This window comes from Stegodyphus dumicola, chromosome X1 (genome assembly GCF_044657685.1).
Source record: "Stegodyphus dumicola isolate Sdum_Otavi_A_Nest chromosome X1, ASM4465768v1".
In the NCBI taxonomy this organism is placed as follows: Eukaryota; Metazoa; Arthropoda; class Arachnida; order Araneae; family Eresidae; genus Stegodyphus; species Stegodyphus dumicola.
The window spans coordinates 105,520,909-105,533,344 of NC_140780.1; the positions used below are offsets into that span (position 1 = coordinate 105,520,909).

At 32.6% G+C, this 12,436-nt stretch overlaps 1 protein-coding gene across 1 annotated transcript in view; it reads left to right on the plus strand.

Annotated features, from left to right (window-relative positions):
• Nucleotides 1–1,121: 1,121 nt before the first annotated feature.
• Nucleotides 1,122–12,436, plus strand: part of LOC118199265 (uncharacterized) — a 46,771-nt gene continuing 35,456 nt past the window's right edge. The window contains exon 1 of the mRNA XM_035371078.2: nucleotides 1,122–1,435. Coding sequence (XP_035226969.1) covers nucleotides 1,293–1,435 — 143 coding nt within the window. The 5' untranslated portion in view covers nucleotides 1,122–1,292. The remainder of the gene's footprint in view (nucleotides 1,436–12,436) is intronic.

The following is a 12,436-nucleotide window of genomic DNA, read 5'->3' on the forward strand; positions in this document are numbered from 1 at the left end:
AATTGGTTATCATGATGCACACTAGAGGGAGCTACATTAGGTCGAGAAAGTTTAGGGATAGGAAAAATCAAGTTTTGATTTTTTTTTTTTTTTTTTTTTTTTTTTTTTTTTTTTGAAGTTTTATGATTTAAAACTTTTTATATATATATTTTAAAATTTTATAACACATTAATGTGACACTAAAAAGCTGGAATATGGTATTCAGACGAAGATCAGTCAGTTAAAAGGACATTTTATGCGCATGCGCAAAGTACGGGACGCGCGTAGGATGCAGATTGTTTACTTGTAAGTGACTAGCGTCTACATCCCAAAACGGCAGCCTATGAGAGAGGCGATTCTATTATTTTCCTCGGGGAGTAGGAAGTAGGAGTAGGTTTTCTGAGGAACGCCAACGGCAGTGCACGATGTTTGCTTACATTAGGAAGTTCATTGCAAAGGTGGATTGCCTTAGTTTCTGCGGTTACTTTCAGGGAAATATTAGGCAGTTTTTTCGGTTTGCTGATAGAGGGCAAATAGACAATTTACCTTTATAATCCGAGTTTATCTATTTAAACTTCAGAAGATTTAAGATGAAGCGAATATATTCAACACAACAGAACACAATCTTAAGACTTGTAAATCTTTTAAAAGACAACAGTAAATTTTTAAACATTACTGTAAAAAATATTTTCTCTTCTAATTATAATAAATAATGAGATAATGCATGGATGAATTGTTAATTATATGATAACTATGCATTTATAAAAAGTTTTTAATAATAAACTATAAATAATAATTTTAATTATTGATGTATTGTTTTTTAAAAGATTTACAAGTCTTAAGCTTGCGTTCTGTTGTGTTGAATATATTCACTTCGTCTTAAATCTTCTGGAGTTTAAATAGATAAACGCGGATTTATAAAGGTAACTTATCTATTTGCCCTCTATCAGCAAACCAAAAATCTGCCTAATATTTCCCTGAAAGTAACCGCAGAAACTAAGGCAATCCACCTTTGCAATGAACTTCCTAATGTAAGCAAACATCGTGCACTGCCGTTGGCGTTCCTCAGAAAACCTACTCCTACTTCCTACTCCCCGAGGAAAATAATAGAATCGCCTCTCTCATAGGCTGCCGTTTTGGGATGTAGACGCTAGTCTAGAAAGTGTCTGCAAAGCGAGCGTTGTTTTCTCTTTCCTATTCTGTAGCTGAAGTTCAGCAGCTAAATTCGTACGAATGTTATCACATCAATATTCCCCCAAAATTGATTTCAATAAGTAACCTTTATTATGTAATATTTGTTAAAAACATTTAATATGGCTCAGGTACTACTTGATCGAGCTAATAATCGAAGATCTAGTGTTAAAGAACTTTTATCTAATACATTTGAAACTGTTGGTAATAATAATTTGGTATCTGTCTTGAGCAAATTAAGACGGAGAAAAGAAACATCAAAAAAGTAAGTTATATGTGTATGTGAGCGTAGACTTCTATACATTCCCTAATCTTAATGAATCCTGTAGATTTGCGTAAAACCTAATCTTCATAATCCGTTTTAATTGCGTAAGATTCTTCCGTATACTGCAGAAGCATTTGAAAAACTACCCTTTTTCTGTTGCGCAGTTTCACTTCCGAGTTCCTTTTTGTTTTATATTCCAATTTAACCAGCTTTAGTAATTCAGCTTATCATACTCATATTCTGCTTTAATGTCAATAGAGAAAAAACGATTTTTACTTGCTATGGGATGGAACACAGTATTCAAGCAAATATAATATAACTCAGATTGAATTCTCTAGTGAGGGAAAGAAAATGCCTTGGGTTTAAAATGACATAATCGAATATGGAAAGAGATTTTTTTGTTTTAATATTTCATAATTCTTTATCTTTCTGCTTTTTTGAGACATTCTGTTTGTTAATTGGCTTTAATGAACTTGATGCAAAAATTTGTGCATGTATACACAAAATTTTAAATATATTAAAATTCTAAATTGTATTATTATTATTACCTTAATACCTGCATGTTTTTTTCGTATGAAGAAATTCATTAAAAATTCCTTTATAAGTTATGGTTTTCCAGCTTGTTATATACTAAACAGAATAATTAGTTTTTTAATATCTATAAAATTAGTATCAGATCTACAATATACAGTCTATCCCAAAAGTGTTTATACACTTAAAGAGTTTTAGTGAAATATTGCATTATTCATTAATAAATATTAATATTTGAGAATGAGAATTTTTTAATACTATCTGTAAACTTTTCTTAGCAAAACTGCATTAAATATTTTATAGATATATTAAAATATCTTTTTTTTTTTTTTTTTTTTTTTTTTGGAAAATCAATAATAAAAAAGTAACAGAAAAGTACCTCCTGAAAGTCTTCCTATGCTTTACAGGAATCTGCACGTTGTCACAAATATTATAGTATTTCTCTCAGTTAGTATTTTGTAGTATATCCTGCTGTATTTATGATAGCTTTCAAATGTCCGGGCATAGAGTTCACCAGTTTCATTGTAACATCTCTATCAATGTTCCTACATTCGTCCATCATTACTTTTTTCGGTTGATCTTTACAATATGGTAACTGGTAGTTTGGCGACATTTTGAAGGCGATAAAGGTTACTACCTGGGAGTTTGGTAATATTGTGAGCAGTACTCGGTTCCGATTACGCATTATTTTGTGTGAGGGAAATGAGAGATCATGGAATATGTCATGTGATATTAATGGACGAATTATGGTTCTTTAATCGGAAAAGGGGGGAAATCGGGAAAAAATCTGGAAATTTTGTATTTGGATTTATTCTGTGTTGTGTGAAACAGTGTTCGTGAATTTTTCGATCCCATGGCCGTAACTAAAGTGAATTCAAAATGGGTATTTATGTATGTATTAATTTAATGTATGTGCTCATTTATATTTCAAGTAGTGTTTTTGAATTTAATTATATTTTAATTAAATGATAGTTATTTTGTGAATTTTATGTTTGTAGGAATTTGGTATACGTTTAAGTTGAAGTAAACGTGTGTGGAAATAATTTAAATATTTGATACTAAGTATTTGTAATGCTTGTGGTATGAATTCGTTGGTGATGTGTATAATGTAATAGATGATTTAGAGGTAACCAGTTTGGTTGATCTTTACATTATGGTAACTTGGCGTTTTTTTGGCGACCAACTCTCCTACAGCAACCCTCTTTTTTTTTAACCGGCCGCCATTTTGTCTTCACGAAGTAAAGACGTTTCTTTTCTTTTTATCTACTTAACACTTCTTCCAAGAATCTACTAGCCGAATTACACTTATGCTAGAAATTTTATCTAACAAAACTGCTTAATCATGACAAATATTCACTGCAAAATTGGGAAAAAGTGCACAATACCATACTTCTTACGCGTTTTTCAAAATAACATATACACATAAACCATGTACACGCCGACTAATTTTTACTTAAAAAAAATCCCAGAATTGCACAAAATTGGCATTGTGCACACTCTTCACTATATCCATGTACACTGCTTTTTTCTCATAAATTAGAAAAATTTCACGAAAATACATGACAATTTTCTCAATCTTTAAACCCGGTAAAAAGAAGATATATGAAATTACCTGATCGCGAAAAAGTATTTACCCTTTCCAAATATGAACATTTCCACATATAAAATAAATAAAATATCCAAAAACTTTTACCTCTAAATCATCTATTACATTATACACGTCACCAACGAATTCATACCGCAAGCATTACAAATACTTAGTATCAAATATTTAAATTATTTCCATGCACGTTTACTTCAACTTAAACGTGTACCAAATTCCTACAAACATAAAATTCACAAAATAACTATCATTTAATTAAAATATCACTAAACCATGTACATGTCGACTTATTTTTACTTAAAAAAACATCCCAGAATTGCACAAAAATGGCATTGCGCACACTCTTCACTATATCCATGTACACTGCTTTTTTCTCATAAATTAGAAAAATTTCACGAAAATACATGACAATTTTCTCAATCTTTAAACCCGGTAAAAAGAACATATATGAAATTACCTGATTGCAAAAAAGTATTTACCCTTTCCAAATATGAGCATTTCCACATATAAAATAAATAAAATATCCAAAAACTTTTACCTCTAAATCATCTATTACATTATAGACGTCACCAACGAATTCATACCGCAAGCATTACAAATACTTAGTATCAAATGTTTAAATTATTTCCATGCACGTTTACTTCAACTTAAACGTATACCAAATTCCTACAAACATAAAATTCACAAAATAACTATCATTTAATTAAAATATCACTAAACCATGTACACGCCGACTTATTTTTACTTAAAAAAACATCCCAGAATTGCACAAAAATGGCATTGCGCACACTCTTCACTATATCCATGTACACTGCTTTTTTCTCATAAATTAGAAAAATTTCACGAAAATACATGACAATTTTCTCAATCTTTAAACCCGGTAAAAAGAACATATATGAAATTACCTGATCGCGAAAAAGTAATGAACATTTCCACATATAAAATAAATAAAATATCCAAAAACTTTTACCTCTAAATCATCTATTACATTATACACGTCACCAATGAATTCATACCGCAACCATTACAAAGACTTAGTGTCAGATATTTAAATTATTTCCATGCACGTTTACTTCAACTAAAACATATACAAAATTCCTACAAACATAAAATTCACAAAATAATTATCATTTAATTAAAATATAATTAAATTCAAAAACACTACTTAAAATATAAATGAGCACATACATTAAATTAATACATACATAAATACCCATTTCGAATTCACTTTAGTTACGGCCATGGGATCCAAAAATTCATGAACACTGTTTCACACAACACAGAATAAAGCCAAATACAAAATTTCCAGATTTTTTCCCGAATTCCCCCCCTTTTCCGATTAAAGAACCGTAATTCGTCCATTAATATCACGACATATGCCATGATCTCTGATTTCCCTCACACAAAATAATGCGTAATCGGAACTGAGTACTGCTCACATTATTACCAAAGTGCCAGGTAGTAACCTTTATCGCCTCCAAAATGTCGCCAAACTACCAGTTACCATATTGTAAAGATCAACCTAAGTTTTATAGGATTTAATTATTTAACATAAAACAAAACATTTGGCAATAAATAGCTCAGGAATTTTTGAAAACGTATTAATTTTTTAATAAAAATTGAAGTATACAATTATGAAGTAAAAGAAAATTATGTACTTACATTTTTTTTTAAGTATTTTACCTGTCATATATTGATAAGTACCACAAAAAAAAAAAAAAAACTCTCTTAAACGATCTTCATCTGCGATCCACATTTCTCGCACTTAACTGAAGAAGCAATGAGCGAGGTTTTCTCCAAAAATTTAAAATAAATTTCCTTTGATGCTATTAACAATTTATAAATAAATCTTTGATTAGGAAAGACAGGTTGGCCAAAATAAGGTCTCAAAGGGCAATTTTTTATTCCAATACCAATAGTTCTTGGTAATTACCAATAACAACATTCATCTTCGAAACGGACATATCCATTCCATTTGAAATCTGAGGAATTCGAAGAAATGAATAATAAAATTTTAAAATGGGTTGGTAATGCACAAATATTCAGTAACCAATCAGGGAGCTGATTACATCATGCATAGAATTAAAATTATTTAAGTAATCATTCATAATAAAATAATTTTTAAAACAAATGCAAAATTAAATTGTATTTTAATATTTAACAGCCATAAATAATGTTTAAAACATTAGATTAAATTTATAGATATTAATAAAACCAATTACTTTTTAAGTAAGGTGACGTCATTGATTACATCATCCACAACATAAAATTATAGAAAATATTATAAACAACAAAAGTTTTATTTCAAATAAAAATGCAAAATTAAATTAATGTTTAATATTTAGAAGCCATAAATAATATTTAAAACACTGAATTTTTGCATAATAAAACGCATTATTTTAAAAATAAAATGACAACAAAGTATCGGTTACCATAAATAATTTATCCAGCAATGGGTTTACCATAAGTCGTACTACTTGCCAAAAGAAAAATCGCCAAAATCCATGCAACCGTCTACCAAAGTAGCACCCTTTTTACAAGAGTAAGAAGAATTGGATTTTTGTCAATTTTGTTTGACTTTTTAAGTGAAAATAGGTCGATGTGTAGATTAAGTCAAGGGAGTGCACAGTGCCATTTTTGTGCAATTCTGGGATTTTTTTTTAAGTGAAAATAGGTCGATGTGTGCATGGATACCGAGTATGTGCAATTCTTTAAAACACGATATGCAGTGGGTGATTCTGCACTTTCCCCAAAAATTATCAAATTTTGATTGGTTTTCATTGTTTTCCTATGACTATGAGCCATTTTTAAACATTAAATAAATATAATGAAGTAGGCAAGCAAAAAATAAAGCCAAACATTTTTTTAAACATGTCGCCAAAATGCAAAAATTTTTTAAAAAAGTGGTAGACTATAATTTCATTTATGAAATTTTACGAAAATGTTTCCATGTACTATCTATCACTTTTGTAGCATGTTTTATGTATGCCTCCTTACATTTTCAATTTTAGAAGAAGAAAATAAGTTAGTATTAAAAAAAAGGTTGGTTTCACGATATTTATTTAAATAAATTACTTGAGTATATGCACTGCAAACGTTTAGGTTGTACTAGTGGTGGACTAAGTAAAGAAACACATTTTGCGTTAATACATACTGGCTATATGTTGCTTGAAATGTCAAGGTATTGTATTGAAAAGTTAAAATTTGCTTACTTTTTACCAGGAAAAAGTTCAGACAAATCTCTTCGAGAATACATTTGGAAAATACAGACAGCTGGCTGGTTCACAACGTAATATTTCTGTAAGACAAATATATGAAACTGAAGAGAAATTAAGATTACAAAGTCTTCTGCCAACTATTATTAAATCATCAAAGTATGGAGTATCCTAGTTATCTCAATCATCAAAGTATCTATTTATCTCAGTTGTAAAAAACCGATGTATTGAATCTCAGGAGCAAGAAAATAATGCATGCACTCTCTCAGAAACAATAATTGGAGCTACTCTTATATATGCTCTCAGGTCAAGAAACTCCACGGTGCCATATTACTATCTAAATTTTTTGTCTACATTTCAAACTTTAAGCCTAAAATGTCTCCAAAAACTCGTTTTCGCACATGCAAAAACCACATTTTAAATACATGATTTAGGCTAAACATCCGAAACAAAAAACTTAGATAGCAAAAACTTGAAGTTTCTAACCAAAAATGTTTGACAAGAATCCATGTACACAGCAATCTGCTTTAACTTAAAAAAAAAAAAAAAAAAAAAAAAAAAACTACAAATTGCACAATCTAGCCAGCGACGGAATCTACGAATTACGCACACCTCGCTTTAATAAATTAACATAACAACAATAAATTTCAAAGAATATCACGTATACAGCATTCTGTTTAAATTTAAAAAAACATCTACGAATTGCACAATCTAGGAATTGTGCACAAATCAAAAAAAATAAACTAACTAAAATAAATTACAAATAATTCAAAAAACAACAATAACAACAGAAATTCGTAGTAAAAAAACAATGAACATAACATTCTACAAAATAAAAACAATAAAATAAAATGCATTTACCATAATCGATGCTTCTTCGGACAGCAGAACGTAGCTTTAACATGCCACCACGTACTCTCTGTGGTTATGACAGCCAGACTCGCTATCCACAAAATTCATACTATGGTTCACAAATAAATGTTCAAAACCTTCTTTTTCTAAATCCGTGTAAGATTTGCAGCCATCTAAAAAAATAGTTGTACAAGGCTCAGTCCATTCTTTAATACACTGCATCAGCGTTTCCTTACTTTTATCATGCACAGCCACTAAAAATAATCTCCCAGACCCTCTTGCAACCACGTCTTTCTTTGCAACATAGGCCATTTCAAAACACGCACAACACGAACCAACAACCAATTGAACCACTCCAGCAAAAGAGTTTTCAACGTCAAAAGGGTTACCATACAACACGCAGTCGTGCCAAAAGCAAGCGCAGAACACATATTGCCACATTTTGTGATCTTAGGGCACATGTATGAGTAGAGCCATAACATTTACAAATGAAGGTATACAAAATATTCAAAATGCCATACCAGTTTTAATGTATGTAAGTGGTTACTGTAGTTGTAAAAATGTTAAGCTGTAATATTTGTAAAGGCACTCTAACTATTGATAAAGAATTAATTGTAGAAAATGAAGGACAGTTGTGAATAGAAAGATTTAATAGAGGACTTTTATAGCCTTATTCTGATGTACTAAATTCAGTAATATATTAATTATGTTGTTATTTAGAAACAATCAATTTCTGTTTTCTGCGAGTGAAATGGGTATAGCATATAACTTAACTCTAGACATACCGATAGAAAATGACATTTTTAAAATTCTAGTTGGTTGCCCTAAAGCTCACGAGCCGCAGAATGTGTAAAGCAGATCCTTTGGTCATCAATGAACACATTTCTGAATAATTACAGTCAAAAGTCGTTAATTCGGACACCCATAATCTGGTATGATCTATAATCCGGACCTCAAAGCTAAAATCTTTCTGCGCATGCGCTGTGTTGACGCATGCGTGATGCTAAAGCAAAGTTTAAAGTTTAAAGAAATTAAACATTTAGCAGTGGTAGCAATGAAAGCTCCCTGAGTTATGTTGTGCAGACATTGAAGACAATAAAAGATTTTGAACTTAACAAATTTATTAACAATATAATAAAAATAAAAACACATAAAATAAATGTCAACAATATTAGAGTATTAGGAAAAACACAACATAATCATCATTCATCAAATATTTTTACCTGTACTCCAAAACACTGGCATTCTATACAAACAAAAAAAAAAAAAAAAAATGAAGATGTCCTAAATAGTGACTATGCAGCCTAAAAATAAAGCCGGCTACCCTTTCAATAAGTCCATAAACAATGGTCAAGAAAACACCTGAAAAATTTAAATGTGAAACCACTTAAAACCGGCCTAACTTCGTTTGCACAAGGAGTCGTCGCCGCTCACGTATTTTTAATTCCGCCCTCATTGAAGAAACATGGACACCGCCCACAGCATTTACTCACAGGACAGGCTCGGAGAATTTTAATCTGGAATCAAGGCATTCTTTCACCGGACTGCATGCATCCTTTGAAGGGGCCGGAAACCGCTTACTCACTAGCCGGGAAACCAGGAACTAGAAGGGTTGAGCCAGAGCGATGCGAGATACTTATAGCAGAAGTAGGAATGATGTCATCTCACGGCAACCAATCAGGTATCGGCACGAATCGGCTTTTCAGATGACGTAAATCATGTTTCGTTTTTGCATCTCAATTAGGTTGAAACAGTCCGTTCTCAATGCAAACAGTGGCAGCAAGAAAAAGAAGTAGAAGTAACTACTATATTATATTAAAATAAGGACTAACCTAAATAAACATTTCAAGGAGGAGAGATGATGCAGTAAAAGGTTTAAAAATAAGCTATATTTTCCAACAATGCGCATAGGCGTTTCCGCGTGCGCGCAAGACCTTTACGACTGCGCAAGCGCAGAATACGTTTTCATGTGTGCGCTTAATGTATAACGGATGGTATAAGTTAAAATTATCTAATTATCTATTTCAGTTAATGTTGATGATTGCGTTGTTCCTTAATCTTCGAATTGGATCCGGCTTATTATTTTTTCCAGACTGTAAGAGCAATTTTATAAAAGTAAGCTTGAACTTTCGATTATGTCAAATAGAATTTCCGATGCTGGAGCTCCCAAAGGATCTACAAAACGAAAGTATGTTTCGATGTCCATCAAACAAAAAGTGGAATTGCTACAAAAAATGGATAAAGGCATATCCTTTGTTTATCTAACCGTTCCGAAATCGTTTTATCAATTTTGTTGGAAAATATAGCTTATTGTAAACCTTTTACTGCATCATCTCTCCTCCTTGAAATGTTTATTTAGTTTAGTTCTTATTTTAATGTAATATAGTAGTTACTTCTACTTCTTTTTCTTGCTGCTACTGTTTGCATTGAGAACGGACTGCTTCAACCTAATTGAGATGCAAAAACGAAACGTGATGTTACGTCATCTGAAAAGCCGATTTGTGCCGATAGCTGATTGGTTGCCGTGAGATGACGTCATTCCTACTTCTGCTATAAGTATCTCGCATCGCTCTGGCTCAACCCTTCTAGTTCCTGCTTTCCTGGCACTTGAGTGAGCGGTTTCCAGCCCCTTCAGAAGGATGCATGCAGTCCGGTGAATAAAGTGCCTTGGTTCCGGTTTGCGGGATGGCTGTTCCTGAATAATCCTTGGTGCCTGTCCGCGGGATGGTTGTTCCAGAATAAAGTTCCTTGGTTCCAGAGGCTACCATGTGAGTGACTGCTGTGGGCGGCATCCATGTTCTTCAATAAAGGCGGCATTTAAAACACGTGAGCGGCGATTCCTCGTGCAAACGGAGTTAGGCCGGTTTTAAGTGCTTTCAAGAACTTGATTTAAATTTCAGGTGTTTTTCTTAACCATTGATTATGGACTTATTGAACGTGTAGCCAGCTTCATTTTTTGGCCGCTTAATTACTGTTTAGGACATTTTTGTTTGTATTGAATGCCAGTGTTTTGGAGACCAGGTAAAAATATTATTTGATGAATGATGGTTACGGATTTACGTATAAGCTACACAAGCTATGGCTTAGGGCCCCCATCAAAAAAATTAAAATATACCATTGTTTTTCGAAAATAAGACACTGTCTTACTTTCTTTTTTGGTCCAAAATACACGCTAGGGCTTATTTTTGGGGGAGGGCAAAAATAAAAGTATATTTATATATTTTTATTCAATATTTATTTTACACAGAATACAGAAATTTAAATTTATTTAATTACAGTCATGTCATCATCTTCTGGAACATCGTCATAAATAAAATTCTGAATTATATTCTAATTTTCTTCCAAATCTATTTCCTGTTGAATCATTGGTCCGAATCTCTCATGTCTTGCGATATAGCTATCGTTAAAGGAATGCTTCTTGTCTAAGTAGCCTGTTCGTAGTGTATTGGAAACATCACTATCAGTTATTTTTCCCCATGAATTTTTTACCCAATTCACAACTTCTTGTAAGCCTAGTTTTACAAAATTACCTCGATGATTTCTCACCATTCTGTTTTCAATATGTTCATTGATTTCCATCCGCAAATGATCCTTGAATGGCTTGTTTATTGCAATGTCAAGTGTCTGGAGGTAACCAGTCATTCCTGCCGGAATCATTATTTGATCAATCTTCCTCTCAGCAAGAAAGTTTTTCATGTCTTTAGCGCGGTGAGTACTGGCTGAATCCCAAACTAATAAACCTCTATTTTGACCCCTTAACAGTGGTTGCAGCATAAAATCAACCCACTTTCTGATAACTGCTTGGGTGCACCAGGCCTTTTTCACTTTCAATGACATAAATTCCTGAAACACGTTGAATCTGGTCTTTTTTACCTTTAGTGATTGAAAATGGCGATACTTTCTTGCCATCTAGACGAATCGCCAAAATACAGGTAACACGTGCACTATCGTAACCGGTAGAAGGAACGTAAATTGACGAAGAAGCCTTGTGGTGAACTGTCGTTTGAGCTCCTTGGCCTAGGAATACCTCAGTCTCGTCCATAGCAATCATGTTGGAGAGTTGGTGTTTCGAAAAATCGATACCATCAACAAAAAGCTTAAACGCAAGTGCTCGCTTAACAACTTCATTGTCTTCCAGCTTAAACAATGTTGTTGATCTCCTTAGAGACAGTTCATATCGTTTAAGGAAGTTGTTCAACCAGTGTGAGGATGCTTTAAATTCTTCTGTGGATATGTCAAATTCAATTGCTGTTTCAAGGGCAAATTTTTGAATATCAGCCCTGCGCACAAACAAAGCCATTGCTCTCCTGCTTGCAATCTTCCAACTCAGAAAATAATGGCTGCCGACCGTTTTTTTTCTCATTTCCTTGGTCCACCAGTTGACACAGGTAATCGTAGTCTGCACACCATTTACGAACCATACGGAGATCCAGCATCTTCTCTTTACAGAATGCTACAAGATTTACACCCCTGGAGTCTTGCACGATTCCCTTTTTGTACTCGACGGAATAGCTCTTTCGTTTTGTTTTCATTTTAACTGGGGTTAAAAATTATTCACTTTATTTTTAAATAAAATTACGTATGAGGAAATAATAAGACTTACAAGACTGAAATGAATGAACGTTGTATATCTGCACTGTCGCTCAATGTAGACTGCTGCCTTATGTTGTATTTTTAACCAGTTCGCCGTTAGGAAAATCGCAAACACTTAGTGCCATTTTTCACATTCAAAGGTAAACTTTTTGTGTCTAAAACTGAGCTCAGAATATTTCTTTCCCCCCTTCACCACCCGTGAAAGCC